Raw genomic sequence first — 25,513 nt, forward strand, 5'->3', positions numbered from 1 at the left:
AAATCTTCTTCCTTGTATTTAGAAATATGATGTTTAGATCAATTCTTGGTAAGAGCTGGAACTTGTTGGACCCCAGTTCTTCCACTTTGGAGGGTGAGAGAAAATCTGATTAAAATGAAATAACTGTTCTTTAGAGCTCTGTTTCTTTCATATGTCATATTTTTGAAGTAGTTGGAAGATTTTTCTTACCGTTAGTACAAAGATTGTCTAAACTTCCTTGAGTGTATAATGAGACTAAGAATTGGTTTTGACTGCGTTCTATTTCAAAAATCTTAAAAAAAATAAAATAAAATAAAGGTGATTATTTTATTATATTTTTTTTATTGAAGCAACCCAATCAACAGCTATGAGCTTGTTCTGTCTGTTCTCAGCTCCACTTTGTTCAGAAACGGCACTAATTTTTTACTTCTGGATAGTAGTCTCTTCTATTGTTGGTGTTTCACCCACAGTACCATATGGGTGAATGCCATTTCAGCTTCTGTGGGGATTTTGTAGGTACAATGCCTAATGTGGTGGGGTCTTTGCTCACTGAATTTAACTGGAACCAGTGCAAATGCTCCTCAGTCAGATTTCTCATCCCTAACGCTTCCTTTTGCTATTGGGAAATCTCACATATATGGATCCACAATAGAAAGAGACTTAATGGGCTGAACTGCTAGTAACACTGGATTCTTTAACTTTCTCTGGTACTGTTGCATATTCTTTTAGGAAAGATTTAAAAGCTAGTGGCCAACTCGTGTGTAAAGACAAAGAACAGCAAGGGAAATGCATTCTGCTACAAAGAAAGCGGAGGCTACTTATAACGTGACTCAGAACTTGGAAAATTTTTTTCTTCTGCTGGTAAATTGCCTGTGTTGGATCATGATTTGACACCCCTTCCCCCTCCCCCCCCCCACCATCTAGATACACACAAGATTTTGTTTTTTATATGTGTGTTTTCTTTTCCAAAAGTCCTCATAATAATTAGAAAATAATGTCATCTTAATGACGTTTTTCCATGCAAAACAATGTTTTAAATTAAAGGAAAAAATGTTTTTGCCCAATACACAAGCAAACATGCAAGAGTTCTGTAAAAACCCCAAAGTTGGGGGGAAGTAAAAATGCCAGTGGTTTGAGAAAACCACAGCCAGGTTCTTCTGTCCTTGCAGAAAGTGTTTTTTCTCATTAGGCTGGCTTGTTAAACCATAGCATATTCCAAATGTGTGCTTTAACTGTTTGGTTTTAGCATGATTTCTCCTTTCAAAGATGACAGTATTTGAATCTAGCAATGTGTTCTCTTAAGATCAACAGTTTAACAAGAATAAAATCTGCCACTCAGATTCAGCTGCTTGCCTTCCTCCCAAAATACTTCGTTCTGAAGAAACTGGTGGCAGTGATAAATGTAAGAGTTAGAGCTCTGCAGTTATTGTCAGCAAGTTAGCTTTATGGGTCGGGGATCAGACCTTTGATGTCTTATCAAGTTTCTGCGCTGCGTGAATCAGTTGCTTACTTGATTTAAATTATAAAAAGAAATGCTCTATTGTGCTATTGTTTCATACTGTGTCTTCGTCATCTGAGATGCCCTCTGTGTTCTTTAGTTCCCCAGGAAGAGAAGGCAACCAGCCATATGGAGAGTGGCCAGTTGCATGCTGATCATGATAGGCATTAAATAGAGTTGCATAGGAACTCAGATGTAGAAAAACCCTGTTTAGCAGAGCCTTTCTGTCACCCCACAAAGAGAGATTGTTCCTTACCAGTCTGTAGCACAACATCCAATACTGTTTTACTTTAGATGTTGGGGGGTCACCCTGTTCCTTCAGTAAATCATTTCAGAAGCTAATGGAGTTAGTTCTTCATTAGGCTGTTCTCTTGATCTCAGGGAGAAAGATATAAATCATATGAAATGAGGAAGAGGTGTGATTCTGGGGAGAGAGGGGAGAACTTGTCTAAATAGGAAAGGCATCTGATCAGACATAATTTCCATGCATCTTCTGCCAACTGTACCAAGCGCTAATCATCAAGATAGCAGATTCTTATGAATTTGTCTTTTCAACACCCCTCAGTATAATTGCTGCTGGACTGGTGTGGAGAGCTGGCAGCTTCCTGGGCATGTGGTGGGAAGACAGCAGAGGTAAGCTGGGAAGGGGGACTCCCTTTCATGATTGCAGGCAACAATAGCACAAGAACAGCAATATCTCAACTAGGAAAAGACAATGTGAGAGCACCTAGAAGCTGATTTTCAGGGTTTTGCATGCCCTATGTGCTGTACCAGTGAACAAGGAGGTTTCTGGCTGTTAGGATAGAGATTCAGCCTAATGAGTCTTATTTTGAGTTATGGAACAGTGCGCATAGTTTTATTGTTTTAAGCTACCTCAGACACTTTAAGGGTGTGTGTGGGGGTATTCTTTAATCCTAAAATAAAATCCTCAAATATAGAAATGTTGATCTGGCTCAGATTTTATTTGCATTTTAAAATAGCATTTCAACATTTTAGAAGCCAAAATATTTTTCATATGAGCAGCCTTTGAACCAGATGAAAAAGTAAAAGGTGTCTGTTTTCCCAAATCCTAGCTGTGGTTATTATAGACACCAGCCAGGCAGATTAGTTGTGTGTGAAAAAACTGGCTAACTGGATGCTTGTGCTAGCCCACTTGTATTCTGAAAGCTGGGTCAGTACTCGTGAAAAGCTTAAGTAAACTAGAGGATAATTCAATACATAGACAATGCATCCCACTGATTTGCTGTTTATTTTCTCCCTGTGTGACTTCTGGCAACTGACAAGAAACACTATAAATGACAGCAACTTGCCAAAGAAAAGATTATGAATAACAATACCGCAAGAATGAAGGTCATGAAGTTACCAGTGACTTGGGAAAAATGCAGAACACTGGACACATGACACGTCAAAAAAATAGCGGGTTGCAATACACGCAGAATAGGATACCTTCAAATCTGAGACCATTTTAGTTTGAGTTTTGGTATAAATTTATGGTAGGTTGTTTTGTCTCCGGTAACCAAAGGTCTGTTTATGTGTAGGTGTTATGTAACTCTGTTGAACTGCTACACTTTACTGATAATACTCCAAAACCAAAGGTAGTAATGCCACTGGAAACAAGAAACAAAACCTATGTATTTACTGAAGAAATGAAAAGAAAGATCTTTCTGGTTAGTGGTTGCACATACATACAAAGGACACCGCTTTCCTGATAAGTGTTGTCTTTTTTTCTTTACCACATCTTAAACAGTGCTGCTTTCAGTGCTGTACTTAAAATTTAGTCATGCTTTCCATCCCAATCTACATTTCAATTTTTGGGCAATACATACAGCAAGCTGATGTGTGGCTGGTCTACCCAAAGTTTGGATACCTTTTAACTTTTTTGATGGTGCAATATGAAAGAAACCAACTGTTTAAAATGGAGTTCAAAATAATTAAAGGTAACAGGAAGATTTTTTGATCTATGAAAAGCCAAGTAAACTATTTTTGGGAAAAAAAAAGTTGCAGTCCATTTGTCCTTGCTGTGGTGCCCATCTATTGCTTGTAAATATCTGCAGTATTAAATGTGTGGGCTGTTTTAATCTATGGTGAATACACTAGGCTCACTTAGCAAGAGTGAGTGTGTTAGTGGAATAGGGAAGACTCCCAATCTTGGAAGCGAATGAATGTAGTCAGATAATGGGTGTTTTAGTGTCACTGTCAATATTTATCATGTCTTGAAAATTAAGACCATTAGTTCATTTTTAGCTGTATGGGGTCAATGCCAATGTTGGTTTTGATGCTTAGACTTTGCAGTGTCTGGCAGGATTCATTTGAAGGGAGTGCTTTGTGTTTCCAAAGGCTGTATTAAAGGAGCATTCAAATGAAACAGTGAAAGGTCCTTCTGAAAGGATAGTTCATCAGGACTGAGAGCTACTCTTGAACCCAAGCCTACTCCTATTGAAATCTGTGTGTTTATCTTACTAGTGATGGAATCAGATCCTCAAATTAAGCTATTCAGGAGAATAGCCCTTCAAGGGGTATGATTGCACTACCTTACAGTTTCTTTTCAAGACAAAACCAAATGGAGAGGGGAAAAAAATAAAGATCTGGACCCTTCTTTCTTGTAGTGTTTCATCGGGTTTCCTGGTATACTATACTTAGAATGCTTAAACAGCACAGAAAACTCTTTTGCAGTACCTTCTTCTAAGCCTCTACAAACAAAAGCAATTCAGTTAAATTTGATCAAAACTATAATAAATAGAAGAAAAATTTGCTCATCTAGGACTTTTTAACCCCTTGCAGAGTTCACTTTCTCTGCCTCTCTCAACCCTTCTCGAAATTGGTTGTGGTCCCCTACTTCTCTACAACTCCAAAATAATTCCTTCAAAGTAGATTAGAAATATTGTTAATTATAGAGCCACCAAATTCACCTGAGCTCTCTTTAAGTCAGTGAGCCATTGGAAGAGACTTTTCTGTTGATATGCTAATGGTGAAAGTTGGGATTGCAAGTAGGATAAATGGATGTCCATCCCTTCTTCAAAGCAGGAAAGAACCTGTGTCACTCTGAGTTAATTTCAGAAGTCACTCCTGGTTTACATGGATGCAGAACTGAGATGCTTTGCCTTTTTTAGTCATTTGTGAAGCAACGGCAGAAAAAAATGATGGATGTGCTGACATTCAGCCCCACCATCCATCCATCAATAAAGCACAGTAGAGCTCACTTAACAAAATACCTGTTAAAGCAATAAACATTAAAAAAAAAATTACATGTGAAAGCCAAACATATCAATCAAAGCACAACCTTGTTTAACAACCGTTTTTCTGTGCTGGTTGTAAAAAAATGATACTGTAGTTTAGCATGTTTTCATATTCAACAGATGGCAGTGAGTCTCCAAGAGCTCCACTGCACTCCAGGCACCAGGGAGTAAAGCAAAACACTGTCTTAACAGATAGGTAATTTGGACCTGACTTTAGGTACAGATCCAAAAGTGCTTTTCAAAACAACAACAAACAACAACCCAACAAAAATGTGCGTGCACATAAAAAAAAAAAATCCACCTTCCCACTCAGTGAAATTGCATAATTTTATTTATTTATTTATTTATTTTTCCAACCATCCTTGCTACAGTTTACATGGAAAGAGGTGTGGTAAGTTATGTTACACATGAAAAATTACATTAAATATAATGAGGCAAGGTGGGGGGTCTGCATTCAAGAGTTTAACAGACTCCTTTGCAATAAAACAACATCTCAGCAGACATTAGGGAAAATTGTCCCTCCTGTGTGCTCTCTGCAGATCCACAAGCAGCTCCTGGACATCTTTGATAAATTTCTTTCTGAAACCTAAAGCCCACCTTGGTTTTAACCATCTGGAACCTGGGGTTTTGTATGTTTCTTCCTGTTTGCTTTTCCTTTGGCACTATAGTCTGGGTTAATCTCACAGGACTCAAAGGACTTCAGCCATTTACAGTAGAGGTAGTTGAACAGACTCTCCAGTTCATAAAGTGTAAGAAACATTTATAGTCTATGATCCATCTTATCCTAAGTCAGATGAATCTTATCCCCCAAAAAATCAAATTTATCTTCACTCCTGAAAATGGGAGTCCATGCAACTAGCTCCACGTTACAAAATCATGACCTTGGCTTGCTGTGTGATATTTAGCTGCCTTGTAGAGTGCTGCATTATTGTAACTGAATATATATATATATATTCTAATTACAATATATATATATATAACAGAGATAAACACATTTCAAGCAACAAATGTTCATTTTTAGATAGCCTCATTGAAATCAGTAGTCTGCTCACTTGTCTAGTAATAGAAGATAATGGAAAGTTTCTGTTTTACATTGAGAACCTTTACTATTGAGAATAGACACAGAGATGTTTTGGTGAGGTTCTTTGTTACAAGTGCAAATCTCCTTGCCTAGTGTAGTAGAGGAGATGAGCACATTCTAGCTCATCAGAGTTATTCTCTGATAAGGCATATATGTGATGCCTTTCTGTATAAATTCTTCCATGCAAGCTTAACCTCAGTGGTAATGTCCTGTATGTCTGGACAAAGAAGGTCACAGTTTGCTGTAGGTAGCTCTGGGCTTTGTCCTGGAACAGTCATGAAGGACTGCATTGCTTCACTGGGACAGTGCAAGATGAACTAATCTGTTAAAGATACTTTGAGTACAGCAGTTAAACTGAGTTGTCATTTTGAAAGTACCATTTAGTACTCTCCCAAACCACTCAAGGATAAGGAGAACTTAGGTTTTCCATAGATTTCACGACTACGATGGAATGCTTTTTCATAACATTGGGGTGACAGTAGGATTTGTTCTGTAAATGTACCTTCTGCTTCATTCTTTAGCAAAAGAGTGATGAAAGAATCTTGAAAAATGTGTGTTTTTTTAATAAAGCAGATTAACTGAGGCAATCTAGCTGGTTAAAGTGCTCTCTAAGGCAGACTGTAATATTGCTATTTAAACATCATTGCCTTTGTCTGAAATACACATGCAAATATCACTTTACATATTATAGCCTGCATGTGGGGGTAGATATATACAATGGTGTGTGTGTATACACATACATATATATATACATATGTATTACTATTGTCTAACTCATTTTCCCATTGTAGATGATCCCAGAGGGAACAAAATATTCCTAGCTTGGAGGTTTCCACATCTGTCCTTCAGGCAGCTATCAGAAAGGAACAGCATGGCTACATAAATCACTGCAAATCAGCACATTTTTCAACAGCATAAAGCCCTAAGCACAGAGCCACTTTATAGCACACTGTGCCATAGTTTGTTTGCAGACCTCCCATGCCAGCAACAGGCAAGTCAGACCATTCTGTTCAACGTCTTACAGTAACCAGATGCGGGATAAAGAAATTGCCTTTCAAAGCTGTAGTCTGCACTAGGCTATTCCAAGCAAAACAGTGATGACTAGCATCCATCTTTTCTCTTCTGCTTGTCTATCAGGACTTTTCAGCCTCAGACCCCCAGCATGAAATACTCTTCTCCTGTTTTTTTTTTTTTTTTTTTTTTTCCAAGCCAATTTAAACTTCATTTTGGAATCATAAAATCATAGAATCGTATTAGATTGTGAAGCAGTAGTTTTCACTTGGTCAGGGGGAAGTCTGTATATCAGTTATAAAGGTTCCACAGAATGTAACAGTAAAAAACTGTTGTCAGTATGTTTAAGTACCTATTGTCAGTTAGGCACCTACTGTCGGAATGGATGGATCATCATTTGGACATGTAGATATATGTTGACTTTCCAGCCATGCATTGTTTTTCTCGTGGTATACTGTAAGATCTGCCTAGTGGAGAGTGGTTAGTTGCTCTGCCCTGTAGATGGTGGCATCCCAGATCTGTGCATTGGAAATGCAGAAATTTGCATGTGACTCATTTTCATCTGAAAATATTTTTTTTGCCATAAAGATGACAAGGAGGCAGGATGTAGACCAGAGGGAATGAAACCAAATCCCTGCATAAAAGTGGATAGTGTAAGGTAAAAAGAAGATGCATTTTATGCCATGGTAGTGAATGACTTTATGGACATGTTATGTTGATAAATGGTTTAATAGCACCGTAAGAAAACAACATAACACCTATTCTTAAGGTCTGGACTGTAACATGTTGCTTGTGGCTGAATTTAAAATCGTCCTGATCGTCCACAGCCCAGATGTGGGACCAATGACAAGAACAAAGCTGGAAGTTAAAGCAGAGCAGAAAACACAGCTGTATAAATCAGTTTCTGCAGTATAAGCAAGGTTTCTGGTACCAATAACTTCATAATCTGACAATTCTAGTGTTACCAAACTCTAGTAATGGAAGGATGAAATGACACTGGGACTACTTGTGCTACAGGGGGGGCCTCATTTCAAACAGTATTAAGAGCCTTTGCTCTATGTGACAGTGAAAGAAAATACTGGAATTTCACGGTGCCTGAAACACATGACTGTAAAAAATATTTTATCCATGCTCATATCTTTCAAGTGGGTACATGCAGCTTATAATGAATTTTGGTTTCATTAACTGAGGTAAATTTAATCAAGAAGTCTTTTGATATGGTCCTGTTACTGTCCTTTCTTTCACACAGAAATACTGTGTGAGAATTTAAAACAGTGCCTAGTGTAGAATAGTAGGCCATTTAAAAATTGGATGTTATAAAATATAATGCATTGAAAAGACTGAAATAAATTGTAGGCTATAAAAATATTTCATAATATTAAAATATAAAGCAGAAGACAAGTAAATGTCAACTCCACTTAAGGACTTGTGCCTATTAGTTGGTAGCATAAGCTCAAATTTGCTGTTGAAAACAATTTCTGAAACTTGACTAGGCTGGTTTCTTCATTGTTAGGGACAGGAACACCTCTCTATTGAACGTGGTTTGCATTTTAACAGGGTTTAGTCATAATTGTCCATTTTTTGCCAGTTGTTCAGAATAGTTCCACCTCAGGTCAATCAGCTATTGTTGGCTTCATCTCAGTTGCTTCCAGCAAGCAACAAAATATACTGCTTTAAGCTTGTCTTTCTGTGAATCATATGTTTTTACAACAACAGATTTGTTTGTTAAATGAACTTAAATATAGAAATAGATGAGCCAATATTCAGGGTGAGCAATGTTCAGGTCCGTTCACATTTTGAATTGTCTTTCTTTCTCTCTAAACTCTCCTACTTTAAGCTAAAGGAATGACTTCACAGTAAAGTACAGCCCTAAGATGTACATCAGTCTGATTCCAGTTTCTGTGTCACTAGCTCTGCTTGTTTCTGTTTAAACATATAACAAATCCCATGAGGACTCTCCTAACCTTTGCTTATTTCAGTGTTTTTATTAGCTTTGACATATTTATCTATTCTTTTGGCCACGTGTGAGTAAGCAATGCTGGTTTCAACTTGTATCATCATATGCTGCTGTAGTAAAGATGAAAATGGAATATTTTCCACATGCCAATCATAAAATTTTTATTTATTTATTTATTTATTTTTTAAGTACACTTTCTAGGCTCTTTTATGTGCTATATCTTTCTTGCAATTGCTTGCCTTTTTGTCCTTCCTGCTCTTAAATCCCTTAGTTACACTAGCTTGGTGGAAATTGTTTAAATGTACAGCCCAAATTCTCCACTGAGGTTTGGCTAACTAGCAAGCTATTCAAGTGGTTTTGTCTCCTGGGTATGTCTTCATCCTCTGCTTTTCCAGGTTGCTTGAATATCCATGAACCCATAATTTACCCTAATCTCCTCTAAGGCTTTGAAATAATAAAATACTTAAATAAAACCCTTTGGATAAATGCCTTTTAAAATGTAGCTTTATTTGTGAACTATCATGCTCTCAGGGGAGTGGATTTTGTTCCTCAGGCAATTAAGGGGATTTTCTGTCCACTGTGTTACTGTGGTTTGTCCACTGTGATCATACCCATCTTAACTCCTGCATCAACTCAGAACAGGAAGAATGAGGAAAGTCTGGAAGAAAAATGGGACAGAATCTAGGCTGTTTCTCTGTATGATTTTTTTTTTCCAAGGTCTGGGTTCAGTTTCCTGATCTACCACATGGTATTTTGTGGGTCATTAAGCCTTCCTATGTGTTTGAAAAATAATTCTTTGCCCAACAGGGATGCTGCTGAGGATGAATTAGGGATGGCAAAGTGCCTAGCCATTACAGAGATGGAAGGGGTAGTCTTATAAACAGAGAAATCCTTACTTCACAAAAGAGGGAAAGGGAGATTGCTTGACTTATCATCACTAAATCTACCAGGGACATTTGAGGCAGAGCAGGGAGCTGGATTCAGTTCCTGTGCCAGAGGCCCCATGTTGTCTATTTTTTCCTTTTCACAGGCCTGACTAGGCCTAAACCTAGAGTCCTGCAGATGCTTCAAGGTTGTTCCTTCTGACAGCTGGACTCACACAGGCAAGAGAGAGATGCTTGGAGGGCCTTACCAGGGCCTCTTGCAGCACATCAGGGCACCTGGCCAGGCCCTGGAGACCACCATCATGTGGAGATTGTTCAGAGACACAGGAGACTGTCTTCACTGTTGCTCGTTTTGCACATAAAGAGAGACAACTGTCTTCCCACTCTGCTCAGCTAATTATAAATTCCTGTCAGTAAAATGGATCTGCAAAATAGCATTGGGGTGGGGGTAGGGGGAGGAGACGGACATCTCTTTCCCACTGCTGAAGCTCTAGAGCTAAATTCCAGTAAGAAAGATTAGAGATTTCTGTGTAATTTCTGAGTAATTTGGTTCTGAAGCTAATTAATGTTAAAAATGAAGAATTGCTCAAAAGTATCAGGAAAAGGAAGCTTTCATCTTTATGTTACTGTGCCACTAAAATATAAAAAAATTCTGGTCCAATTCCAACCATATGATTATTATTTTAAAGTGATACTTTTGAGATTGTGTCTCCATTTCCAAGCATACTCTCCAGAAAGGCATCTGTATTTCCTCATATTAAGTGCTAGGAAATGCAAACAAACCAAAGTTTAAGTATGAAAATTATGGAGATTTATGGCTCTCTTTATACATTTTTTTTTTAATAAAATGCAGAGAAGCTACATGTAGTAACTGTTTTCTGGCTTTCTGAATTTATTACCTTGTACTGCTCTTTGCTGCTCAAATACCACTCTGTCACTTTTTTTTTTTTTAAATCTTCCTCCTAATAAACTTTGTAATCTAAAGTTCAAAATTTTCTGTACCTGCAGTTCATGATGGTGAAACAGCAGCAATGAAAATGTTTTTTCAGCTGGATGAAGACCTTTTCTTAGGTCCATTACCTTGTACCTCATGATGCTTGGGAGAATGATTATCTCCTGGTAGCTATATGCCTTGCATAACTTTGTGCTTATTCAGAAACAGAAAAACAGTAGAGAAATTCATCTGAGGACTAAGTGGTTTCACCACCTTGCTTGTTCCGGCCTTTTGGGAGCTAGAAGATAAAATACTATCACTGGCATGCAGCAAGCAACATCAGAACTGATTAGGTTTTTGGCAGCATGGTTCAGGGTGAGCAGCTCCTCCTTCTCAGAGTACCAAAGATGACACCAAGCTTCATTGGTCATGCCTGTGGTTCAGTGTAGCTTTGTGGCAGAACTAGAAAGGGGAGTGTCTGCTGAAATTCCTAGTATATATCCCTATATATATATATATATTCCTATACTCACTGTCTTCTAGAAAAGATGAAATTTAGTTTCTGAGAATGGGAGAACCTGTGGTGTAATGGGCAGAACTGACAGGATTTGAGTAGCAGGGGTCTTGCAGGGCTCTCCTGTGTGAGAGGAGACTGTGAATTGCTCTGTGCCAGTCCAAAAAAAAACCTACCCCAAAACCGTAGTCCACAGTTTACCCAGACTGGCTCAGGGACACCCCTGATGGACTGTGGCCCATGGGCAACTTGTGCCCAGATAGTGACATCCTTGAGTGACTGAAGCTGTGGGTGATCCATGCCAGAGCTGGGACAGTGCTTAAAGCAGCAATAAGAAGTTTTTGCTGCTAGGCAACAACTTCAATACAATTATGAGTTGAGATGCATCATGCAGCACATGGCCTGTTTCAGGTTTTGTCTTTGCTGCTGGCCCATGGTAGGGGAAGACACGGTTGTGTCTATACAATCTACATTTCCCTATTCAGTCTTGGCATGTGTTTGTATAAGCAAGCATACACAGAAATAGAAATGTATGTATAAAATGTGTCTGAAATTTCTGTGTTTTTTTTTTTTTTTTAGAGAAGTCTCCAGATTTTGAATGTATGCTTTTCAAGAATAAATGATCTGTTGCATTTCATATGGTGCTTCATATCATTCTCATACCCTACTTATTTTCTCTTTAGGCCTCTTGCACTGAGGTAATTGGAAATATTATGGGTATATTGATTTAAAAAAGTCTTACTTGGATCTTTAGAACAGACTTTTCAGCTTGTTATTGTAGACTAGTTAATCTGTGGCAAATAAAATAGAGAAGTTTCCATTGCTGTCTCATTTTTCTGTTGAAGAATGTTTCTGCCATCACTATTTTTTACTCTAAAGACTCCAAGATACTGTCTTCAGCTTCACAATGGTTGAAGGAAATTCAGAGATTTCCTAATTGCAACAGTGGATTTATTGTATATTACAGAAATGTTGCAATCACTACCACTTCATAGCAGAAACTGAACAACCCCACATATGTTGAATCAACTATTATTTGAATAGGCTAAAAAGACAGAGCTTTCTTTTCATTTTGGGGTAATATTTGTATGTGCTCCCTGGGGAAGGGGATCATGAAGCAGTTTTCACATGAGAATAGCATTCCTACAGCATTAATATATATATATATATATTTTTTAGTTTCTGAGAGTGGACCAAGACAAAGACAGAGAATGCAGCCTGGATTGTGCAGGTTCTCCTCAGAAATCCCTTTGTGCATCTGATGGAAGAACATTTTTGTCTCGGTGTGAATTTCAGCGAGCAAAATGTAAAGACCCTCAGCTGGAAATTGCCTACCGGGGCAACTGTAAAGGTGAGCAAATCAAAGCTTTCCAATAGTTTCCCTTGATCATAATGCAAAATAATAGACTTTAAGTAGCTTTTGAAATGTAATCAATATTGAGAACTAGTAGTGCTGTACTTGCAGTGCTGTACAGCTGACTGAAAGCAAGTAGATTGAAATTTGTCCTGTTAATTCTATAAAAATATGCTACATGAAGATGGATCTATCAGCAAAAATATGACTCCCTCACCCATTTACACTATAAGTGACTATTAATGAAATTATATAGTTAGGACCTTGTTCTTGAAGGACCATCTCATTGGCAGACTCAGAGTAACTCTCAAGATTGTTGTCTCCTGAGATTTCTTTTCTTCTGCAGTTTAGTATTTTGAGTTAGAGTTAGCTGAATTCAGTGTATGTTTCCTAACTGTTATCATTATCTCAAAAAAAAATAAAAATCTAACTGGTTGATGTTGTTTTGGTTTGCTTCAGAATGTAATTCCCCCAACATAGTTGTAGAATTGTGGGATTTTTTTCTACAAAACTGAAAGTTGTGTAAACCCTCAAATGGTGTAAATCTGAAATTCAGTTAAATCATTTGTAATGCTTAGAGCCTTCTAGCTACATCATCTACTCTTTTACTTCTGAACTCTGTTTGAAGAAGCTGTGCAACATGCAACCCTAGTGCTTCAGTTCCAATACATTTGAAGTATTCACAGGTTAATCTTTTCACTTTAGAGTAGGCTGGTGCTAGAGATTTCAGATGACATGCTAAGAGAAATATGCCATAGTTCCCTACTGAAGTGTAGGGTGATTCCCAACACAATGAACTTCTTTTTAAAATGTAAGAATAGCAGCACTCATAAAGATTTACTTTCCCTTTCTCTCCGTCCAAAAAGAGCAGGTGGGAGGGGAGAAGAAAACCTCAGGGACCACACAGGTTCAACCTCTAGGAGGCAATTTTCCACATCGTCTCTCTCCATTAGCTCCAGAAAGCCTCTGAAGCATCAGGACTGTTTCAAAGAGACATTCTGTCTCATCTTCTGCCTAGATGAAACACTATGCTCATTCTTCAGCCCTTTCATAATAAGCCATTGTATTAGCTGATGGATCCATTTACTTATGTGAACAGGGATAACATAATGAAGCTACCTGAGTCAAAGTTTTTGTTACATTTATGAACAGAGAGAATTATTTCAAGCTTTGTTTTTGTTCATTTTGTACATTTAGAGCATTATACACTTATGCAGGAATGAGTTTTCCTAAGTGTTTTTCTTTCTGTTTTTATTTCTTACCATGTTGATAATGTCATCTGCAAGAATTTTTTTTTTTTTTCCATAGGGATGCATTTAATCGCCTTACCCAAAGTGTATCCAGCAATGCTGGCATTTTTTATGCAGTCAACAACCACAATTTGGAGAAGTGCTCATTTGCTGTTTTTTTGTTTTGTTTTGTTTTGTTTTTTAATTAACATGTAGCATGTCAATATAATTGTAGACTTGGAATTAGACACCTTAGGCAGCTTAAATTTTTCTAATAACGAATTTTAAAGTGTCTATTTTTTTTTTTAATTTCTACCTGTGGCTGCAATCATCAGAAATATTTCAAGCTGTAACAAATAAGTTTTACAGAAGAAAAAGGTGATCTGCTGGCCTAGCAGCAGTTTCATTCTTAACATTGCTACTTTTGATAGTCCCATCAAACATTTCCCTGCAAGAGCTGAGAAAGGCCTCAGATTAAGACCCCCTTTCGAGCCAGTTGCTTTTGCATGGTGACATTTGTTGTTGCAGGTGATGCTTGAGCAAAGAGTTGTTTCAGTAGGGTTAACCAAAAGATGATGGTTCAATTCCAGGGCAACTTTCAAGGTTTCAGTGTTTGTTTTCATTCTGTGTTGGAATGAAAACAAATTCTTTTGGAAATGTTTATCCGCCCCCCTAAAAAACAACAAAAATAAAACATTAAAAAATTGGTTTTGAATCAAGTTTTGAAGTTGTTAATGTTAGTGAAAGAAATATGTATGTTTGCCCGTGGAGTTATGAATGGAGAAAAGAGATGAAGTCATCTCTGCTTCCTGTTATAGGATTCACAACTTTAAATCTTCTCATCCGTCATTGATCAGAAAGGGCCATCTTAAGTTTAGATCTGCTTTCTCCTGTCTTCTTTTCAGGTAAAAATCTCTGTTCAGTCCCCAGAAATCTTGTCTGAAAGGGAAATGCTTCCAGGAACAATTTAAATTAATTGAAAATGTTGTGACCAGGTTTTTGTGCAGTTAAGTTTATTCACTACAAATCTAAATATCCTCACAATATATGCCCAAAACCTTTTGAAACAATTTTGAGTCCATCATTTCTTTTTTATACATTCAGAGTTGGGATTTCATTTTACATTGATAAAGGAAGCTTGAACCACAATTAGACTGATGCCTTCTTTCTCCCTACATGTATCTTTTTTTCTGTTGAAAGCCATATTTGGATTGGCTATCTTTACTCCTCCTCACTGGTTCTCAGCATTTGCCTGACCTATTTGATTTTGATCATTTAAATGCTGAAATTACAAAGGGATAGTTTTCTTTAAAGATGTCTTGTTTCCTTTCTCCTTTATACTTCTGAATTAAAGTTTTGTTCACAGCCAAAGTCATCAGCTCATGTAATTCTTTGGAATTACAAAGGAAACAATTTTTAGGGCCTGGATCTTAAAGCTAAATGATAAAAAACAGTGGCAGAACTTTATGTTTTCTTTTCTTCCACTGCTGTCTTTCTAGTTCCAATGGCTGTAGCAGGGACTGAAATAGCTTTAACAAATCTGAAAATGAATAAGCCTTCCCCGCAGTTCTGAAAGAGAATTCACCTTTGACAAAACAAGCATCACAACTGACTGCTTTGATAGTGCATTTCTTCCTTCATTCCTTCTTTCATTCCTTCATTTGTTCCTTCCTTCCTTTGATGTCCTTACAAAGTTTTTTATATTTCTTTTTTTTTTCCAATCCAAAAATACTTTTTTTTTTCTTTTTTGGATTCCAGACAGCGCTGAAATCTGTTGCTAAACTTGGAAAAGTTAAAATAAGTTATAATCTTGCTAAATTTCCAGCCTGCTTTTACAGTTTTGAAGGGTTCAAATAATATGTGTAAACTGCAGATGGACATTCACATTTTTGGATACTTTTCCAAACAAAATCTGAACTCTGAAGTTCTGGAGTTTTGCCACTTACTTTACAGAGAAGTTTACTGTGCAACAGGATTATGAATCTAATAAATAAATGTATGTTGACAGTTGAGAAATATTATTTGTGTTAGGGGGACTGTTAAAGTATCACCTGTGACTGCGATCCACTCCACACACACAAATGCTTCACAGTAAATCTAGCCCTGCATAGCCCAAGAAACAAGCTATACAAGAAGTGAGAGAGCAATGTGCTTGCTTTTAAACAAGTCAGAAAGACACAGAGGCTATGTCCACACTACTAAATTAAACATTGCCAGGACACAGTATGACTGTCTGCTTTGGTAAGCTGGTCGAGAGATCCCTGCTGCACTTTGAGTATGGGCCAGCTAGTGCTTTCCACAAGACTTTATCTACAAGGCTTGGGAGTTAGCACGGGCCAGGGACAGTCCCAAGCAGGCAACATGCACAGAACCACTTTCTTTTAAGGGTTTAAGGCAATTCAGCCTGAGAACTAAGTTAGCTGTTTTTACAGGACTGCCCTGATACATGTCAGGGTAGATCTACTCCTGTGGCTAGTACAACCTTGGACACGAGTCCTTTAGCACTTAGCTTTGTTCCCTCCACTACAGCTGGTGAGGACGGGACTGGAGTGCTCTGGATGTCACACAGGAAGGCTTGGTAACTTACAAAGCTGAGCCTTCGACACTTTCAGTCAGCACATGTGAAAAGTACAAGACAAGTGTCTTAGTCTTGAAAATAGAACCAAGCATGCAGAAGAACCATTTCTGAAAAAAAAAAAAAAAGAGTTCTAACAGCAAAAAGAAAATAACCCCTTTAAGTTATATCCCTGAATGATGCAGCTGCCCATTATGAGCAGAGTTTTGCCCAGCACTGTAGGACCAGTAGCTACTGTCTTATAGTTAATGGAGATTTTACAAGATTTGTGACATGGCAGAGGTTACCCCAGAAGGCTTTGCTTGTGTCGAAGCTGAAGCACAGAAGATATCAACTAAAAACAGCTTTCCCGTCAGAAATAGGAGAGGTATGCTCTGGAGACCCCTTGTAGCCTTTGCAGAAAAATTCGTCTTGGATCTTTGAGGAGGAAGTCAGTGGGGCTCAGGTGACACACTATTATTGCCTCTATCTCCTATCAGTGTCTGGTGTGTAGGAGAGGTTGTCATGGCATGAAAAATTCTTCAGAGTAGGGATGTGGTGGAGGAAGGAGAAGGAGTCCAGATTACCTCATCTCCATGAATGTCCGGACAGAGGTTTGTATTGTTATGCCTGACCTAGCACTGCTTTTCCTGGGGTTTATCTTTTAAATTGGAAAATAAGCCAAATAAGCCTCATAACAAATAGATACTATAAATGTGTTTTGCCTTATGATAATGACAATGCAGAATAATATGTTCATCCTATTTAAGTGACTTATGGTACTGATGGATGTCAAAAGTTCAAGTTTTGATTTGTTTTCATACTGCTTAGATATGCTTTTCATACTGCTTAAGTATTCATCTTTCTCACCCTTTTCATTCAATATTATTTTGAGGCTGGCTTTCTGGTGACTAACAAATCCCTGAAAGCCTGAGATTAGATAGTAATGCCCTACTTGCAGTCCCCCAAGCTATGTGCATTTTTAGCTGGTGCTCAAACACATACTGTGCTACAGCTAGAGTTTGAGTGTCCTTTTGAGGCTGTGCTTTGTTTAATTCCCATTTTATTCTTGAAGAAAGAAGTACTGCCCAGTTAAGAAAACAGGGGATGTGAAGTAGGCCTTCCTGAACCCACCTCAACTCCAAGGAGGTTATACCTCAACTCATCTATCCATACCACTTACCAGCTTGGAACAAAGTTATTTATGGCTTTGTGAAAATTCAGAGAACCTTGGATGAAAATTCATATTGTCTTCTGAAAATTCTGAGGTTTTAGAGCATACTGGTTTGGACAAATTTTGCATAAACGGTCTGTGCAGTTCAGACCATCAACAGCATACAGGCAGAAATGAATTAACACATCAGATGTTTAGGGACTGACATATATGAAATAAGTCCCTTGAGCCACAGAATGGATAGTACAAACCTGACTGTGCACAGAGGTGTAGTCCTGGTAACTACTGCATACTCAAACTTAAGCACACGCATAATTAGTGTGTACTTTGCTCAGTGAGGACTTCCTTCTTGATCTGACAAATGTAAGGCTGAATGTATGTCATAAGTCATGATATGGGACTACCTGAAACAGGGGGTTTGTTTAGGTTTTGTTTTTCATGGAGTATTTTGTATATTCCCTTTAAAAAATCCTCTTTTTTCCCCCGTGTTTAGAATTACTCTGTAAAATTTAGTCTCATCACTATAGAATGGTATTGTACAAAGAATATTCAAATTTTCTATTAAGTCATGAAAATTTTGCTTTATAGGTAAAAAAAAAATGAGAGAATGCTTCAGTAATTCCTACACTCCTGTCAGTTTCCTCTATGCTAAAATAAATAGACTTTTTTTAAAAAATGTTTTTATTTTTTAGCCTTTGTATTCCCAAAACTGAACAAGTTTTTTTCCCACGAACTTTGAAAAGGTGAACTCATATTTTTCCTGCAGCAGTTTTCAAGTAATTTTAGACTTTTCAAGTGGTTTTCCATGACAGTAAATAATGTGTATTAACTTTTAAACCAGAAATTATGATGCTGGGTTGAGTTGACTGGGACTGAAGGCTTTCCCCCCCCCAAAAAAAACCAAACAACAACTGTGCTTCTTTTCCCTGATTTTTATTTTTATTTATTTACTTATTTTAAATGGCAACAAACTTTAGTCCTAGCTAGGTTAGTGGAAGATTTGGGATCAATGGAGTTTTTCAGAGTTCAGAAACTTTGAATAACTCAGTTTCCATTGCACAGCCCTTCACCTCCCAGCTCAGCAACTTCAGGTCTTAAGTGTACAAAGTCTGCTAGCTGACTGCATCTTGTTCAAAGCAAGCTCTATCTATAACAGGAGTGTCTGGTGGAGTGAACGCAGTTTTTCTCTCTTTTGGATCACCAAAAATTGGTGACTAGCTGCCAGCAGCAGGTCAATTGGCAGTTTTGCTGATGGTGTGAGGGTGAATTGGAAGAGGTAGCACTTTAGTTCATCTGGGTAGTTTGAACTTCAAGCATTTATTTACATGGATGTGTGCTGAGATTTAGGCAGTTTGTCATGAGGCAGCTGAAAAGTATGTTCAATGCCCGTGACTGAATTTTAGATGTCTGTGGCATTCTCATTTTGGCTACTGAGAATTTTTTGCCTGAACATATAAGCCTCCATCTCCCATGGAAATGTCACTCTTAGAGTTAGCTGAGGGTAGTTCCTGCTTAACTTAAGTTTGCCCTGAAGGGCACTGCAGGATAATGGACTCACAATATCTTTTTTCCTTCTCCTCCTCCTCCTCCTCCTCCTCCTCCTTCTCCTCCTCCTCCTCCTCCTCCTCCTCCTCCTCCTCCTCCTCCTCCTCCTCCTCCTCCTCCTTCTCCTCCTCCTTCTCCTCCTCCTCCTTCTCCTCCTCCTCCTTCTCCTCTTCCTTCTCCTCCTCCTCCTCCTCCTCCTCCTCCTTCTCCTTCTCCTTCTCCTTCTCCTTCTCCTTCTCCTTCTCCTTCTCCTTCTCCTTCTCCTTCTCCTTCTCCTTCTCCTTCTCCTTCTCCTTCTCCTTCTCCTTCTCCTTCTCCTCCTCCTCCTCCTCCTCCTCCTCCTCCTCCTCCTCCTCCTCCTCCTCCTCCTCCTCCTTCTCCTTCTCCTTCTCCTTCTCCTTCCTTCTCCTTCTCCTTCTCCTTCTCCTTCTCCTTCTCCTTCTCCTTCTCCTTCTCCTTCTCCTTCTCCTTCTCCTTCTCCTTCTCCTTCTCCTTCTCCTTCTCCTTCTCCTTCTCCTTCTCCTTCTCCTTCTCCTTCTCCTTCTCCTTCATTTTTTTTTCTTTTCTTATTCCGTAAATAACAGTAATGAAAGCTTGTTCCCTTTGTTTGTTTTTAAGTGAATGTACCATGCCCACAATTGGGGTATTCAAGATCAATATTCTGAATCTATTAAGTGAGTAGGTCAGTAATAATATTTGGTATTCTCATGTTGTGATCAGTGGAAAAACAAGTTTATATGTACAGTCCTGCCAGTATATTTTAGCCCTAACCTAGACTTCTTGAAACATTCCAGCCAAGGAGCTTGGATTTGCTGTCCATAACATTTCTAGATTCTTTACCAATACTTAACAAATAATAATTCTGTAATGGCTAGAGGTTTGATATAAATTGTTGCTCACTGTAAAATTGCAACTGCCAATTTGCATCACATTTCCCTACTGCGCTGTCATCATGTAGCAGCAACCGGAGTTTTCTGGAAACTGTTGAACTGGCCTGCGGACCCATGTCTGAGTGGCTCATACTCAAAACAGGAATTTATATAGCTTTACACAGAATGATAATTTCACTCCTGAGTAGCATGGCATTTAGTTTGGTTGGCACACAGGGTATGCATTCAACATTTGCAGAGAGGTAGCCCCAACAAGTCTTTGCTGCTTCCTGAGCACCAAGGATAGCTGTCACAGACACCAGTGTTATTGTTGTTCTATAGTTATGGAGACCCTCTTTCTCCATTGGAAACCCTAGATACCTCATGTTTAGCTTAACTCATTTGTGGTATCTTAAAGAGCCTAGCTGTTTAAAAATGCCATTCTTTTATGGACTACCATAGACATAACAAAAGGTACTATCTTCATTCTCATGATTCACATAAAGAACTGGAACACATCAAAATATGGGTGGAATTTCCCATAAAGATGTATTTTACTATTTACTATTTGCTTTCCTTAGAGGAGAGAAACACCCAGCATTTCTGTTTTATTAAAACAGAGCTTTTAGCAATAATGCAAAGTTTCACTCATTTGAATTATTAGTATGGTGAATGAATTAAGGATATGTTTGAATGTTATGAATTGATATGAATTAAATATCCAAGGACATTTCTGTCCTTGGATAAATATGCAGATATGATATTCCCATTTTGAAGAGAAAGGATCACAGTTGTTTTAGGCTTGTAAACAAATCTTGGTCCCATAACACATGAATGTAAGCATCCTTTGGGGAAACATTCCTGTTGCCTCATAGCTAAGGAACTGGGTTGTGAATGCTGGACATGGTTTTTGAGTGCACACCTAATCCTGTATTCCCTTGGAGGCTCCCTTCCAGCTCAGGTTTGCGTGCAAGCCAGGTGTGAGCTTGACGTGTGCTTGCAGTGTCCAAGCACGTCTGTTAGGTCAGCGTGTGGGCAGGGACAGTGGCTCAGCCAGCCCACCTGCTGCCTGGAAGGAAGCCTTGTGGGCTGCATTTGGGAGCCAGACTGTGCTCCTGAGATGTTTCATTTGGAGAGAGAAAGTCACAGTGACTAGGTTTAGTTCTTTCCCTACCTCCAGTGAAAGTGGGACTGGACCAAGGCGTCAATCTATAAAGTAAACCTGAACACATGGTGAAAGCTTGCACAGTCTGCAGACTGAAAGCAAAACAGTTTTCACTTGTTCTCCTCAGCTCTCCCTTTTCTCCTTTTTTTTTTTTTCCTAATGTTTTTGAGGAAAAAGGAGGAAAAAATGTATAAGTGGTATCAGTACTTTTTTTTTTTTTTCCCAAATAAACCCTTTCCTGGGGAAAAAAAATGTTATAGGGCAGATTTTTATCACAAAATACTTTTAGCTAGGAGCTGTCTCCTCCTTTTCCAGACCTATTTTCTCACTGTGAATACTGCATTTAATCTGTAGGATGACTGCAAGTTTCCAGACTGCACTGCTGGCAGTCCTGCTAATACAAAACCTGTTCAACTCTAACCTCGCTATAGCTTGTTTCTGAGCCTTCATTTATGCTGTGTATCAAGCTACTGTAGTGAAGTGTTATTTCAAGAAAAAATACTCAGCATCTTGGTGAACAAAATGTATCTACACAGAGAATATATGATTTATGTGGTCACTGAAAGCAGGAGGAGATGGCTTCTGATACTGCTTTCTAGGAGGTATTTAAATGGGGTGGATAAAGTTTTAAGTATGTGTGGAATATTTTTGTGGAATATCCTTTGCTTTTTTATATGTGTCTACTGGCACATGGAAAATAAGACAAAAAGCACAGAAATATTATCCAAAATTTGCTGGAGGTGGAATTTATCTCTTATAAAAATACTCAGTTTTTTCTTGATTATATTTCTCAAAACGGAATGTGCCAAAACCAGACTGCACAGAAAAAAAGCATAAAAGAGCATTCTTGGGCATAAAAAGGGTATGCTTTTAGAACAAAAAATGCAGTCATATATTTTTTTTTTATTTTGTGAAGGTTTACTTTTTCTGATCATGTAATTTCAATTTAATTTTCTGTTAAAATATAAAATTAAATAAATATAAAATGAAAATCTTAAAACAAGTGAAGTAGAAACAAGTAGTGCTAAAGCAATAGTACTGCACTGAAGATTTGAAACCAGAAATAGTTGCAAGTCTCAGATTTTCAATGCAAGAATTATAAATTGGCCCATATTAGGCTTATTGAAAGTATTTATCAAGTCAGCGTTCTGTTCAGAAAGCCTAATCTGGCCTTTGGTATGTAAAATATCAGAAAGCTGTAGCTTCAGTTTTTATTGCAAATATTTGATTCAGTTCTAGTCAGAGTGTATCTCTCCAAATGTTAGCAAATCAGGAGAAATATTATTGTGCTAAGATTTCCAGCACAGCATTCCTTATTTTATCTTAAAGCTTAGCCATCTGAATCGCTGGGCAGTTGGAAAATTAAAAAAAAAAAAAAAGTCAACAAAAATGCTACACTGCTTGCCTGCCACTGTTGGATGCCAATAGATGAGAGTGCCAAGATTGCTTTGCTGTTTTGTTTGAATCCAGAATGCAGCAATAAAAATAAATAGTGAAAGAGTCAGCTAGCCCTCGTCACAAGGCAAGTCTTTTTTTTTTATGGCTGTGTCAGGCTACATGTCTGTGCTGACATCTTTTCCAACCCAAGAGGCTAATAATCTCTGCATCTTTGAAACTGAAACTTTGAGCACATATAGCTTGTTATGTTTCCAATCACTAGAGATTACTGCTATTTATATGCTTTGTTAATACAGACATGATCAGTTCTTTGGAATATGCGTTGATTTAAGTCAAATATTGTAGAAAATTTTCATGTTATGTTTGTGCCATAGAAACCAAACTGTGCTCTGAATAAAAAAAAAATGGTGCTAAATGAACTACAAATGAAGGTTATTTGACTTTTATTCTATCTCTACCAATTAGCAAAAGGTTATAGTGGGAAAGAAATGTGGTAGAAAAAAGCTCGTTAATTGTTAGGACAATCCAGTAAAGTGCTCAGCTGGATAGCTAACTTTAAACAGCTTGACACTGTGTATTTCTAAATTTAAGTACGTGTATGTCTGGCATAAATAATATAGGCATAAATAATATAGGTATTCTGGCATAATGGAGGGGCAGTAAGGGAAGCCTATGGAGATCAAGAGATATTTGAAATTATTAGTGCCTAAGCTAGGTCTGTTTGTTCAAATCTATGTGACTTTAGAAAAGCTTTCTCTATACCCTAGGAACAGCTAAGTATATGTGGAAAGCCCTCAGGGAAACATTTTCTTCAAACAATTAACTTTAACCACTTTATAAGTAGTTTTAACAAAGTAGTAAATGTTTCTGAACTGTTCAGTGGCGTATTCAAGCTATAATAAAATAACTAAATAAAATGTAGAGTGTATTTTATGCATAAATACATAACAAACCTGTGTCACACACAGTAATCTCTTTGAAAGTATGTGATGTCTGCTTCAGTGTATTGCGATTGGGAAAGGTACTTTTATTCTTACTGAAATATATAGCAAACCAAGAAATACTGGATGAGCTAAATCAAAATCTTTGCTGGAGATTTATCTATCCTTCTGGCAAGCTGTTTACTTTTCCATGAGAGAATCTGGGTTAGATCTCCCTATGGAGCCCTAAAGTTGCTGTAAATTCAGTTGTATTAAATGTTACTTTAGAGATGGTGTTTACACCCTTGATGATTTTGTGTCATTGTTTTAAAGATAAACTTCTACTCTGCAGTAATAAACTTCTCTCTATGTGATATATTATTCAAGGGTTAGCCAGTAGAGTTGAAGTTGAGGGATTGTATTTATTTATTCATTTATTTATTGAAGCTTAGTGTTTTAGGTGCTATACTGTTGGAAATTAAACATAAAATTAGATAAGTTCCAAGTCAATCTTGTGCTGCTTGTAATGCTAATTCTGTTTTCAGAATTTCCCTGGTACTACAATTTTGGATCACCTTTAGTGTTATTTCAGAAAGTCCTATGTTCCTAGCCCTGATGTACACTAGAATCTGGTTTTGGATGCTGCAGCTGCCTACTGATGCCACTTCTGAGATGAAAACTTTCTGTCAGGCCTGTTTGTCAGCTAATAATGTCCAAATGAGCTAATTTAAAGTAACCTCATACATCTTCATGCTCAGTTTCTATGCCAGGAGATTTTTTTTTTTTCCAGCAAGCGTCTGAGATGTAAAGACCTATTTACCTGGAGGTAACAGGATAAAGTCTCACTAACTTAGCCATTAACATAATTCAAAATTACAGTTGGGCATACGTATCTGCAAAATTAGTTTTTCCCCTTGTCTGAATATAGGCAAATAATGTCTCATTTCAGCAGGCTTTTTACAGGTCTTAGAACCTGTCTCTTCACCATGTCATACACTGCATTCCTGCTTGAGCCTGCTGGCTTCAATATTAATTCTTACACTAGGGAAATAAATAAGGGATCGGGGGAATTCTACCATTAGATGATTCCAAAAGTTTAAACAAAAACATATTTAAAGAGAAAAATGTTTTCTTTTTCTTTCTCTATTTTTTTAGAGGTAGAAATCCATTATAACAACAATGAAATGAGTCTTTCTTGTTCCAATGGTGCACAGCATTGCCCAGTTCTTGTCATCCTTCCAACACCTTGCAGACTCAGAGACCCCGCTGCTCTCAGCTTGTTTGTCACCAGTGTGATGCCATTTACTTGGAAAGAGTTCAGCCTGCTTTGGCCAGGTTCCATGATGACCAAAACCAAAGTTGTGGGCTGGTTAATCAGCACAGATGTACCAAGTAACCCCCTCACCTTTCATTCTTGGTCTTTATTTCAAAGCAGATCAGAGTCCATCCCGTTCTGAATTATTCCACTTCTAGATAAAGAGGGAAGTTGAATCTCTATGTGAGAGACTGCACTGGGATCCCCATATATGTCAGTATTCCTATAAGCCTCCTTCCGACAAGCCACTTCTGCCTATCCTACTACTTAGATATGCTTATGAGTCATCTTCATTATTTTCATTATTACTTGTGAGAGGGGCACAGAGGGGATCTTCAACAAGAACTGGCTGGATGCACTCATAGGACTTTGCACAGTGAGTCCTGGATTTGGCTTTGCTGAAAGAGTGTGAGCAATGGCCAAGTGGCAGTTTAGTTTCCCTATGGATTAGGGTCTCATGCCTCACTGACTTTTGCCTTTTAGGATCTGCAAGATCTCCCAACATCTGTCTTGTCTGATGCTTTGATGTGAGCTCATGTTCCATTCTTACTTCTGGTCACAGCAAAAATTATTTTCTTGTCCTTTTTTCACCTGTTATTTTACATAAATGTCTAACCCTTAAGTGTCTTGAATTTTTCCTTTCCTTTGGAAAATTTTGGTTGAAATCAGATAATCAGATGCTATAATCTTGCAAATGTATAATCAAAATAACTATCATAACTTCTGGCTTCAGTAATATTTTATTTGAAATGAATTTAGCTCCTCTGAATTAATAACCTAATGTTCATTAATATTCTGAGAAAAAATATTTTATATGTCTTTTTATTTTGACAACCCTATTACATTTCTTCTGTCAGGTTTGGACTGCATCTCCATGTCTCATATATATTCCCCTA

At 37.8% G+C, this 25,513-nt stretch overlaps 1 protein-coding gene across 8 annotated transcripts in view; it reads left to right on the top strand.

Moving 5' to 3' along the window:
* Positions 1 to 25,513, top strand: part of SMOC2 (SPARC related modular calcium binding 2) — a 149,142-nt gene that overhangs the window by 32,042 nt on the left and 91,587 nt on the right. For all 8 annotated transcript variants that reach the window (XM_035538741.2, XM_035538742.2, XM_035538743.2 and 5 more), the window contains exon 2: positions 12,274 to 12,445. In XM_035538741.2, the coding sequence (XP_035394634.1) occupies positions 12,274 to 12,445 (172 nt within the window). The remainder of the gene's footprint in view (positions 1 to 12,273; positions 12,446 to 25,513) is intronic.

Source organism: Cygnus atratus, chromosome 3 (genome assembly GCF_013377495.2).
Source record: "Cygnus atratus isolate AKBS03 ecotype Queensland, Australia chromosome 3, CAtr_DNAZoo_HiC_assembly, whole genome shotgun sequence".
Lineage (NCBI taxonomy): Eukaryota > Metazoa > Chordata > Aves > Anseriformes > Anatidae > Cygnus > Cygnus atratus.